We start from the raw sequence: 12698 nt of genomic DNA on the forward strand, positions 1-12698 counted from the left end.
TTGATGTCTTGGAGTGCACCAGAAGTAAATGCCTCTTCCCCTTCTCTGATATTTAAGCAGAAGGGCAGTACTGGTCCAGGACCAAGTAAACAGGCCATTAATAAATTTAGATGGAAACTAGAGGAAGGTTGCTGACCATCTGAGCTGGGAGACTTTTCTGTTCCTTCTGCTCCTGGAAGGGAAAGGTAGATCCCAGCAGGTGTTAGAGGTAGAATTTTGCCTCCTTCCATGTTCCTTGCTTCAGATTTCCTCTGTTCCTTGAGAAAGCAGATTTACCCTAGGAAAACCAGAAGAGCTTAATGCTTCTGACATTGTCACTAACTTTACCAGTAAACTGTTCTAGGGGAAAAAAAAGAGGATAGTGGGTGGTCAGTGCCTTTCCTGGCTATGTACAGATAGATGAGGGGTATGGCAGGGGTGTGTGAGAAAGCTGGTGTCCATTGCTTTAGAAACACTTCAGGATGTACAGTAGGTCAGTCCTTCATGTTTGAATTTTGAGAGAGACAAGTGGGCTCACAAATACAACTTCTCTCCATTCCATTGATCTCAGTGACTGTGCAGTTTTTGCTCAGGGTGGAACACTGCTGGTGCTTCAGCTGGGGGGGAACAGGTGAGAAAGTGTTTGAAATACATGTCTCTACCTGATGGATGCTGGTGCTAGTAAACTTGAAGATCATATGAATAATTTTGCTTCTTAAAACTCTGGATTCTGATGAAAGCAGAAGCTTCTGACCAGATGAGATGAGTGATGTGAGGAGGCATTTTGTAGGAACACACTTTTCACGTAGCTTTTGCATAAAGTATGTGGTTTCCATTCAAAACAAAGGAGCCACATTCCCAGTAGCAAATTCTCCAGCAATTAGGGCACTTTCATGGAGCTGCTCTTTCACAGAAAGCCCCAGTAGCACGCAAATAAATATTGAAATGATTCAGTTTCCTCTGGAACAAAGTACGTATTTTTGAGCTTCCCATCTGGCTTACAAGACATTTGCTGAATAATTTGTGTCAATGTGGCTTTCATGTATTGATCTAAAAATACAAGTGCTAACAAGGTTTGTACTGTCGAGCCCTCTCTTGCTCTTGTGATGCAGTGAATGGAGCTCAGAGCAGCGTTCCAGGACGGATTCAGCTCTGTCACTTGGGGAATCCTGATTTTCAGATGAGCTTATGGATCTACTCAGCAAAGTGGGCTGACAAAACCACAATCTGTACAAGTTCCATAAACAGTGGATAGTTTTGACTCTCCAGTTGGATCTTGCACATTATGTAGATTTGAAATAATTCAAGTGTCTACTACAGTGAAGAAAAATATGCTGCTGCTTTTCAGCCTGTTGAAATATATGTGTTCTCACAGTGCACTCACTTCTGCTGGGAAAATAGTTTTAAAAGTCCCCTGTTTAATTTGCAAACACTTATTTTGGACTAGTGTTCAATTACTGCAAGGTGAGTTAAAAATGTATAATAATTTTTAAAGCACCTCATCTGAGGGAATTTACTGTCTTCCTTCTCTCCGGGCTTTAAAAGGCATGTGGTTGTTGATGGCCACAGATTGTGTGCATAATAAAGATGGCACAGCCATAACATCCTCTGCTCATTGAGGGAGGCAAATTGCTTTGACTTGCCTGCATTTGCAATAGATGGGATCTTTGGATATTGCTTTTATACAAAAAAACCCCTGCAATTAGTGCATATGAATCTGGGCACATAATGTTAATAGCACCAGTACTTGAAAGTAATCCTAATTCTTGAACTGCTTCTCTTTTCAGTGATTGAATTGAGGGACTGAATTGAGCTCACTGGTCATAAAAATGTGAATTTTTATATCATTTTTTGTGTTAGCAGTAATGACAGTATTTAGAAGCTTCATTTTATTTGAGGGAGTTGGTGGCTTTTTGCAATATCTAATAACATGTTTGTGTAAACTCTGTTGCTTGTTTTCACACGTTCTATCTCGTGTTGAAGCCAAACCCATGTTTGTTAATGTCACAATAGCTGAATATCCAGGTGTCATTTGCAAATGTGACCACTGTGATTAAAGAATATTCCATGTAAATTAAATACTTCACTGTTCCCCTTCAACATGTCTTTACCCTAAAAGAAAAGACATGGAAACTCCTAATACTATGTAAAAAATGGAATAAAACCCCACACCCCTAAACCTGCTGTTCCTTCCTCTGCCCCTGAACACAGTCATTTTCTGCATAAGTAAATTCTGGAATGCTTTTGATTTTTAAATGGAGAGAAATACATTCTTTGTATACCTTTCAGAGGCAAAGTTTACATCACATTTAACCATTAACTTCCAGCTATAAATTGGTAACAAACGTTCAGTGACTTATTTTTGGAAGTGAAACACTTGTGCTTGATACAAAAGACACCGTGAGGCTCTTAAACTTTGTAGAGGAAATTTCCATCCTGAGCCTGGAACCTGGAGGTTTACAAGGTTTGCCTTTGCCTCTGTAGCTTTGCTCAGGGACCATCAGCAGTACTGTGTGTACAGCTCATCCAAAGGCTTGTTACTTCTGCCCCGAGGGTGGAGGAAGACAAAAAGATGCTGCCTTTGAAAATTTTTCCCTCTGTCCCAGAGGATATGTAAATTATCCTATTTACTATAAATTACTATTGTTATCCTGCCACAGTTGTGTACAGAATATTGTAGAGTGATCAGCAATTCCAGAATTCTCAGACAGAAGTCTAGACAGGCTGGAGGAGTCTGTTTCTCTTACCTTCTTTCAGAATTTTGGTTTAAAGTGACATTCCTGATCTCAGCTGCTACTTTGGTCACAAGGATGTACAACTTGAACCCATTTCAATGTTTGATTTGTGAACTCTGGTACCTGTATCATCAGTGCATGACTCTGCATCAGAGCAATATTAATGTGATGTGTTTTGGGGCTTTTTCTTGCAGTGATGCTACAGCCTTTTGACTATGACCCTAATGAGAAAAGTAAACACAAGTTTATGGTTCAGTCTATGTTTGCTCCAGCTGATACTTCAGATATGGAAGCAGTAGTAAGTATTGATATTAATTTAAATAGATTTCTTTCTAACTGTATAATTCTGTAAGTCCTTTTACTGCGTTGCCTGAGGGCTGTTGTCAGTCCACACTGGGATGATCCTTGAAAGCTTTCCCAGATTTCCATCTCCGTGGATTTCAAGGTGTTTTCTGTTTATTTTGAGCCCCAGCAATATTGCACTGAAAGAGACAGTTGGCGTCGTGGTTGCTTCCTTGGGAAGCTGCTGTCAGGAATGGGATGCCAAGCCACAAAACAACTAGTTGTAGTTTTTTTGCAATATAGCCTTTTTTAGAAAGGCCAACTTGAACTATATATTCTAAGAATACGTAGAATATGTTCTAAGTCTGTACCATCTTTTATATTTTATGCATCTACTCTCAGTCTCAAGTCTTCCCCTGGGCAGCTACTTTTCCCAGCAAGAGACAAGAGGGTGATTTACAAGTGGTGTATTTTTCTTTATCCCTGCCTATGTCTGCTGTGGCTTTGGCAAATGAAAGGTCCTTGTAGATTTTGTCCCGTGGATTAAAAATGGGAGCAGCAGAAGCAAAGAAAGACAAAAGACATAGAAAGAAGATATCAGGCTACAGGAGGGCAACCTGGAAAGGAACAAACCATTATGTCAGCTGCTGCCTTTCCTTTAACAGCAGCATCTGCTGCCACAAGAAGGCACAAGGAAACTTTGGGAGAGCACAGGGTAGCTGTTGAGGACACCATATAAAAAGGGAAATGGCCATTACCTGAAGTGTGGGACTTGTGTGTGTTTGTGTATGTGTGTTACTTAAAGAAGTAACCCCAGAAAAGCTCAGGGTACATATCATGGCTTTTTTACAGTAGTCTTTACAAGATGGGTCTTCTTCTGAATAGCTTTTTAAGGCTGGGGCACTCTGCAGGGTTAATAATTTCTCTTCTGAAAGAGATTTATGGAACTATATTTGTTTAATGGTCTCAAAATAAGATCCAGTGGGAGAAACAGCTATAGTAATAAAATCTGCATCACTAGAAAGATAAGCCAGTCTGCCTTTCTTTCGAACTCTTTAATTTTTATGAGTTACTTTATACCATGACAAATGTTATTCTGCCAGCAGAGAATGTTTTTAGTACCTAGATGGGCCTTTCAATTTTCCAGAGCTCTCCAGACCCGATACAATTTCTTTTCCTGTAACACTTTGTTCAGTTCTCGGTTCTGTTCCCACTCTCCAAAGCTCTTCCCATTCTGGATGAACAGGTGAGCCCAGCTACGGGAGGACTGTAAAGCTTTCAACACTTCCCAGGCAGCCAAGGAGCTCGAAATAGAATTCTGACTCCAGCCCCAGAAGAGCTGGAGTAGGATTCAGCTATTTAGGATGAGTTAAATACTCCTTCAGATTGCATGGGGTTGGCCATAATTTGACACCTACTTGAGATATGCTGGGAATACCAAGCCACCAGAAGTGTGGTCCCAGTGAAGAGAAGCACGTGAGAACTGCAGGATATGAGTGTGGACACTTCTTGCTGTGTATCACTGCTGGGAATAAATCTCTTCACTTCAGAGTCACAGCTGATACTGAGCAAAGATTTATTACTGTTAATCCCTATTAAAAATATTGCAAGGAAGCTTGTTTATGGTACACTCCCTAGCTGAAGGGGAGAGAAGGTGAGAGGGGAATTATCTCTCTCTGTGTGTAGCACATCTGTTATCGGTCAGACACCGATGCTGAAAAATAAGGAGGTGGAAAACAAGGAGGGGAAAGAACAGTCCTGTAGTTTATAACAATTAGGAAAAAAAAGCTCATGTGAAATTTGAAAAGTTTGAATAGGAACTCAGCTGGGCAAAGACTTCAGAACTAACGCTGTGATTGATTTGGGTTTTTGTTATCTTTCCCTTCCTTTGAATTCACCCCTCCTTTTTCCTTGTGTTTTTTTAACCGGGCCCACAGCTCCCCCTATCTCTGCTAATTACTCTGACACAGCTCCCAGTCCTCATAAATTACCTGTGGAGGTTTCAGACTATTTAGAATGATTTGCTTCACAGTGTCTGGTCTGTTTTCACGATGCCAATCAGTCACATATTTGATTTCATTTTTCATCCTGTATGTGGCTAATGGAACATGATAAACACCTGTGGGTTTTTTTTCCCTGAGTAAAATGATGTGATTTGTTTGCATAATACACTGCATTTTCCATCTGCCTTATTATATTGATATGTTTAATACTAAATTAATATTAAATTATTCCAGTGGAAAGAAGCAAAACCAGAAGAACTCATGGATTCGAAACTTAGGTGTGTGTTCGAGCTACCAGCAGAAAATGATAAGCCTGTGAGTATTTTCAGATGCATATGGAGTGATTTAACTTAATACCACAGTAAATCCTGTAATATGGCATGTTTATGCAGACAGCTCTATAAGCAAAGGACAGAACCCTCTGTTTCACTGCCTGGATGGCATCACCCTTTAAAAACACAGTATAAACTGTTTGAAGTCTTGTTAATCCTTAACGTAGCTGGCAGCTGATTTGAACAGTGTAAGTGCAACAGTAGCACAGAGCAGTCTGAGTCAATCTGTTTTCATTTAGTGAAAAATCACAGGATAAAAAATATTTAAAATAAATATAAAGATGCTGATTGATGGTTGTAAAGCTCAGAGTTTATACTGAATATAGCAGCAATATTATTTGTCTGACCAATGCTCCCCTTTGCTTCTGTGGGACAAATGCTGATTTTAGCAAGTAAATTGGTAGAAAGCTGGTGAGGAAAACACAAATGCAGTTTGGGATTATATTGCAATTAGCAGCTGTAATATTGCAGGATCCTTTTTTGTTAGGGTAATGAACACATTAATTTCTAAGGGAACTGTGTAGTGTCCAGTGTAGAACTGATAATGGTTTGAATAAACTGAGAAATGTTTCCTAATATGCAGGTGCTAAAGGCACAATTGTTCTACCTTGCACTGGACAGCTTGTAATTGGGATTATTTATTGTTTGGGTGGGGAGAGACTGGTTTGGTTTTATGAGGGCCCTTTCCAAAGTGCAGAGCATGGAGAGGATCCAAAAGCAGGAGGGAGAGGAGGGTTTGGAGCTCTGCAGCTTGTTCCCTACCTTGGGTTGCAAGTTCCACCCTCCCCACAGTGCCACAGAAAGAAGGAGAGGTGACAGCCAGGGGTGAGGAGGGAGGAGAGAGAGAACTGCAGCAGGATCCTGGTTCCTGGAGTAGCTGCTGGTGAGGAAAAGGTGAGGAGATCACTGATATCCCATGGGCAGACTGGGAGCAAGTTCCCATTCATATTGTGAGACCTGGACTGAGGATATTTCCTTTTCTGTGTATGCAGGGACTGGAAAGTCGAGGTCATTCTGTCTGCACTTATTGCTGATTGGTGTTTTCTGTGAGAGCACTAAAGGTTACAGAAAGAAAAATGTTTATTTCTTTTGATACAGGCACGTTTCAGGTGTGCACAGACAATTTTACCTGATCCTCCTCCTAAATATCAGGTGTGTGGTGTGGTGTTAATAACTAACCAAAAATCACTCTGTCCTTTTTTAACAGCATGACATAGAAATAAATAAAATTGTATCCACAACTGCAACAAAGACAGATTCCTCTGTAATGTCTAAATCAATAAGTTCTTCTTTGGATGACACTGAAGTTAAGAAAGTAATGGAAGACTATAAGAGGCTTCAAGTAGAAGTTCAGAGGTTACGGGAGGAGAATAAACAGTTTAAGGTAAAGATATGTGTTGTTTTCTTTTCAGATTTACCCCTTTCCTGAAAAAGAAGCTTTCAACTTAAAGGTTTGGTTCCCTGACCGTAGCACAATATCTGAATATTGTCTATAAAGTAAAAGATAACTTAAGTTTTCTCTCTATAAACTGTGGAAAGGTGCTGAAATCAGTGGTTCCTTTGAAAGGAGGTACAAGTGATGCAGTCAGAGAAGCTGATTGAAGGCAACCTGGAGTAATGAATTCCCCCTCTTTTTTTCTTTTCCCACCTAATTTTCTCAGTGTGAATTAATTCAGTGTTGGGTTTGGCCCTGTTCTCCCAAAACCTATGGGAGCTTGAGGGCAGTGTTGTGCAAATACTGAGTGTTTTAATGATTGCACCTGTAATAAGCCATTGAAAAGGCCAAATTAAGACAGATTAATGGGAAATGTGCTCCCTGTCATATCCAGCACATCGCTGGGAAGTTGAGCAGTTGAGCAGCCTTTACCACTATGCTGAAAAGCTCTTTTTGCAGCAGTTTCATTAGTTTTAAGTGTCTGGTTCCATAGATATCAGCACCAATGAACATTTAGATTTTGTGACTATTGCAGCCCAGCTGAAGGAATTCTGTTCTGTCAGCTCTGGCTGATGCATGAAGAAATACTTTAAACCAGTTTTGTTTTGCACAGAAATAACACACATAGTACAACAGTAACGTGCCCTTAACTTCTCCTTGTGTTCTTGTTTTGCCAGCAACTCATTACTATAAGTACTGTATGATTTTAGTTAATTTTTTTGCAAGTCAGTCTTGAATAAACACTCTACAGGAGCTATCTAGAATTGAGCTGATGTCTCACAGTAACATCCTGAACTGGTGAGCTCTTTGTCCCCTTTGTGGAGTGCAGAAACATCTGTAAAACATCAGAAAGCAGTGCTAAATCACTGCCAGCTCCCAGGTGCTGTCAGTGTCAGTCAGGAGGAAGTTAAAATATTTCAAATGGAAACTTGTTGTTTCTAGCAGTGAAATTACTATATATGTAAACAACATTTTATTTATTTACAGAAGATGGTTGTCCCTGTCCAGACTTAGAGCAGCAGTGGGGTATCAGGTGGCCTGTGACTTAATGAGTAAATAAATAAATTAATTAATAAATAAGTTATCCAGAATGTTCAGGTGTCCCTTTAAATTCAAAAGCAAGAAACACTGACATACCCTGAGCCTTTTGAATTTCACTTATCTACAGTTTTAAAGGCTGCAGTAACTTTTATTCCAATTTTGAGTGGTTTTTTATGTATAGTCTGGAGGCTTTTGCTTCAGTATCTTATACTTTTGCACTGTAATATTGTATCACATTAAAAAGTCTAACACTTGCTTCAGCTGGACACAAATTAGGTCACAAAAGGCTCCTTTTACCCTCTCCTGAAGTGCTCTGAGTGTGTGTGTGTGGACTGGAGTGTGCTAACACTTAGGTGTGCTGCACAACACTTTAGGTGGGGAGCATCATCTCCACTTGAAATGATAATATTTGGTGGTGTTACATTGTTTTATCTCTCGTCTCATTCATCTTTCAATCAAGTGAGCTGTCAAGCTCGTACCAAGAAAATATCCTAATTATTGCCATTAGTTACATGTCAAAATGTCAGCAATAGTGTGATGGGGGAAATAGATTTCCCTTCAAAGGCTGGGAAAATTTGCTTGTGATATCTGACATCTGACTGGGGGAATGATGAGTGTAATTGCCTTAGGTTGTGAAAAATATGCAACTTTATCTTAGTTATATTGAAAAATGTTTTCCCCAGGAGCACTTTATGTGCTTACAGGGCAAGAAAAGCATCTTCAGGCCATCCCCTCCATCATTCCTGTTGAAGTTCTGAAGCTGTCTCTAGACTTTGGACAGGAATGGCTTCCCCATTCTTCCCCTGTTTCCTTAGCTTGTGGCTTTTGCTCTACCACTCAAGTAGATACAGAATTCCTCTCCTACCTCACTAGCCTTCCCTTCTCAAGATTATTTAGGAACTAGAGCTCTAAATTAGCTGTAAATTACCTTTCACCTATTGTGTAACACCCACCTAAATAAGTATGGTAAAGGGTGAATGTTTAAAGCTTTTTTCATTAATTAATCAATATATCTCCCTTTAGGAAGAAGATGGACTGCGGATGAGGAAGGTACCCCAACCAAACAACCCAATCTCTCCTTCTGCAGCTGCTGTCAAGGATGAAGGGCTCAGCTCCAGACTACTTGCTTTGGTGGTTTTGTTCTTTGTCTTTGGTGTAATTATAGGAAAAATAGCCTTGTAGAGGCAGCATGCTGGAAATTGTAAATTGGTTTGATGGTTCTGCCATATCATTGGATTAAATTTATTCATAACAATGTTTAAAAAAAAAAATTAATGTATGACATCTCACAGGTCTTGCCTTTAAATTACCCCTGCACAAATACTATGTAACATAATCTAGAAAGTTTAAAATGTACGATGAGCGAATGAATGAAAGAGAATACGCTTCAGTGATGAAGGGGGGGAGAAAATCCTGATTTAACACTACAATGGAATATTGTATATGTCATTTTAAACATTCTTAGACCCTGGTACATGTTGCTGGATTACCTCTTTTTAAAAAAAAAAAAGAAAAAAAAAAGGAAAACTAGAAAAAAAAAAAACCAACCTCTTCCTCCAGTGCTGGAGCTGGCCCTCGGGATGTTTGGAGCTGGGTTAGGCAGGAGGTGTTGATAACTTCTGTAAAATACGTTAATCCACCATTCTGCTCATAAATTTAACAGTTTTCTGTCGGTGTCTTCAGCTCTGTGCAAGTTCCCAGTTCCTTTGGCACTTACTGAGTAGTGAGAAGCTGCAAAGAGTCGTGTGTGGGCACGCTGAGTGTGCTGGGCAGCACCCAGGGGCTCGTGCTGCCGGTGGGACGCGCTTGGGATAAGGGGCGATGCCTTGTTCTCACCAAGGGACCAAGCTACACTGCTGTTGGTTCATTTAGTTGAATTAAAAATGTTATTCGGAGATGTTTAATGCATATTTGACTTATTTAATGTATTTCATCTCATGTTTCCTTCCTGTCACAAAATCGACTAATCCTACGTGGTGTGAAAAGGCACCTGTTTAAAGCCAGTGACTAGAACTAAAAATTTGCTGCTGTAGTGGTGCAAGATTCTTCTGCCTCCTGGTGTTTTGGGCACTACACAATTGGTGGGAGTTTTGATCATCTGAGCATTGGGGAAAACAGTGGTCAGGAAACTTGGTTTTGTATGTAAATAAGTCTATCTAGGGGAAAAAAAAATATCAGTAGTAAACTAGTCCTATGCCGTAAAAGACCAATCCTGTTTGACTATGTAGCATCTTAAAAAAAAAAAAAAAAAGAAAAAGAAAAGAAAAATTAAATAAAGCCCCCAAATTAATGTTTCCTTTGTTACTTTTGTCCTGTTCTCACAGTTTTAGAGGTGGGGAGGAAACAGTGTTTTCTTGTCAGCTTTGTTTATGGTATAAGGAAACTTTGTTTCAGGGTGATTATTTTTTTTTTTTCCAGACTAATTTTAAGATCAATCCAAACCACCCCAGCACGAGTCTGGTACACAAAAGTGTTGTTCAGAGTAACCCTGTTGGCTGCTGAGGTACAAGGTAACATCCCACTTTCCAGGTTAGTTGGGTTCAGCAGTTAAAAGACACCTGATAGCACATTCAGATTAAGGTGAAGGTAATTTTGTTTCTAAGCTTCCTTTTAGCACAAGGTGTATGAACTCAGTGTGCTTTAACATGATGGATTCAGTAGGTGAAATAGTTTTGGAGGAGGTGAATTCACATATCTTCTTAAATGGTAGACCCGAAAAACAGTGGTGACAAAATTTTTTGTGAGTATTTCATGATTAAGATAAGCCTTTTAAAGTGACTTCTGTCATTCCTTCCTTATTGCTGTGATTCCATGAGAAAGCTGTTGGGGCTGCAGCCTGTCTGCTGCACTCCTTGACCTTTATGTTTGTCCCACTTGTGTCTCAAGGGTTTCCTTCTTTGCAAGTGCAAATAAGTGAAATTTTACTTGAGGCTTAATAAGAAAATAGGTGGAAAAAAACTATAACCGGTGTGTTCAGCCTGTGAACACGACTCTGGAAGTACTTGTAGAAGATTGAGCAGAAAAGGAGAGGTGTATTTTTAGCATTTTAAAGTGCTAGTGGCTTCTCTGCTCAGGAGGGAAGGGACAGAGCTAGTGCAGCCTTCCTGCAAAGGGCAGGGAAGGTGGGAGTGAGCTGGGAAGAAGGAAGCAGTGAGTTCAGTGGGACACATTGGGCAGAACTTATCAAGACAAAGATACTTTTTGGACAGGATGAGTAAAGAAAACTTTTAAATGAAACACTGTAAAAGAGCCTTTTCAGAAAGACAAGGTTGTAAGTGATGTTGCAAAATTAGTTTCTGTGACTTTGAAGAATGTATTTGAGAAAACCTTTACTGAGCTGTGAAGTAGTTTTTTTTCAGAGACTGTATCTTGATCTCACTCTTGTAAGAAAAGCTGAATTCATGATTTGCTTTAAAAAAACAGGGGTTTTTGAGGGCCCTTTCTGCTGAAAAACAGACTAAAAAAAAAGGTTGGTTAAAAAAAGAAATCACTGTCTTTTCAGAGTAAAGGGGAGAGGATCAAAGCTTTGAGCTGGTCTACTGTGAGTAAATGTGTATTAATATTCAGGTAAATTGTACACACACTGTGAGGAGGCACAGGGCAAAGGCAGCAGCACGTGTGTCCTCCTCCAGTGTTCAGTGGTCACTTCTTAGTGATCTCTGACAGCCTGGAACTTTAAATCATCCATGAGCAAAGTTGTCCTGGTGTTTTGCACTCCAGGATTATAAAGAGGTCCCAGAAAACACTCTCATGCTTTGCCAGATTCCCTAAAAACTTGTGATCAAGGAGACCAGCAGAGGATCTGTTGGTAAAGACTGTAACTGCAGTTGGGGCTGACCCACATCGTCAGTCCTAAACAAGACTCTGAATTTAACAGCTTATCTTTTGGAATTTAACAAAATTCTGAGGTCTTCCCTCACCATTTCGGACAGCCCTGAATTGTCTGGGTGATACTTTGCTTTTGCTGAGCTTAAAATAAAATAGCTGATCAGTGGGATCCCCACTGCCTGTCTGTCTGACCAAACCCTTCTGTCATAGGCAGTAGAAAGAAATGTTAAGTACTTCTTTTCTTCATAAAAGGCCAGTCTGTAGATACAGTGCAAAAATATATTGGATAGATGTTCTTAAATCACCCAGACCTTTTGTAAGTCTTTCCTTCCATGACAACACCAGAGCAAATGTTTTCATTAAGTATTCATATTCTGGAGGACATTGTACATCTTGGGAAGTTATGCATGAAACACAGGGTTTCTAAATAAGATTATTGTCTGGGGTCCTCACACAACAACAGATGTTAGAAAACTGTGATTGATACATGATAGTAGAAATCAAGTTATTGCTAATCTAGTTATTGTCCTTGCTGTTACTTTAAGATGACCACTTGCACATACATTTATTGTTAATTTTTTTAAGAGCCAGTAGAGGCTGCTTGGTGCACTCCTCGGGCAAATTTGATATGAATAGGTGTACAAAATATCTTGAAGCCTAGTGCTGGGAAACGAGTGGAAAATGGTTTCTACTATTTTTATGTAGTTATCCACATCTTAAGGCAAATACTCTGTGCATGAATGATTGTAAGTATTGCTGTGCATTGGCAGTTGTCAGCTGTGACTGCACAGCTGGAACATGTGGGAGCCAGAACCCAACTCAGGTTACTGTGGAATAGCCCTTGGGGTTGGAGAACAAGATCATGCCATGTCTGTCATGTTGAGGGGGATTGATGTACCATAATGTCATTTTCTAAAAATACAGGATTGTAATAGCTTGATGGTGGTATTCCATGTGACTTTTTCCTCCTGAAATGCTGTTAGTGGGATAAAGTTGGAACTTCACTTTGCAAATCACTATAGAGTTTCTTGTCACCAATAAACTCGGAAGGGTTTCTATTCTC

The 12698-nt window shown here is 39.8% G+C and overlaps 1 protein-coding gene across 3 annotated transcripts in view; it reads left to right on the top strand.

The window, feature by feature from the left end:
* The window catches only part of VAPB (VAMP associated protein B and C), a 33422-nt gene extending 20724 nt beyond the window's left edge, over positions 1–12698 (top strand). Inside the window, exons 3-7 of one of the 3 annotated variants that reach the window (XM_051803111.1) lie at positions 2909–3012; positions 5234–5314; positions 6430–6483; positions 6744–6782; positions 8831–12698. In XM_051803111.1, coding sequence (XP_051659071.1) covers positions 2909–3012; positions 5234–5314; positions 6430–6483; positions 6744–6782; positions 8831–8989 — 437 coding nt within the window. In that variant the 3' untranslated portion in view covers positions 8990–12698. Of the gene's footprint in view, positions 1–2908; positions 3013–5233; positions 5315–6429; positions 6484–6538; positions 6716–6743; positions 6783–8830 lie in introns of all 3 variants that reach the window. The other 2 variants (XM_051803112.1, XM_051803110.1) reach the window with 2 other exon arrangements.

This window comes from Manacus candei, unplaced genomic scaffold, assembly GCF_025592945.1.
Source record: "Manacus candei isolate 608988 ecotype Guabito, Panama unplaced genomic scaffold, ASM2559294v1 h1tg000057l, whole genome shotgun sequence".
Taxonomy (NCBI): Eukaryota; Metazoa; Chordata; class Aves; order Passeriformes; family Pipridae; genus Manacus; species Manacus candei.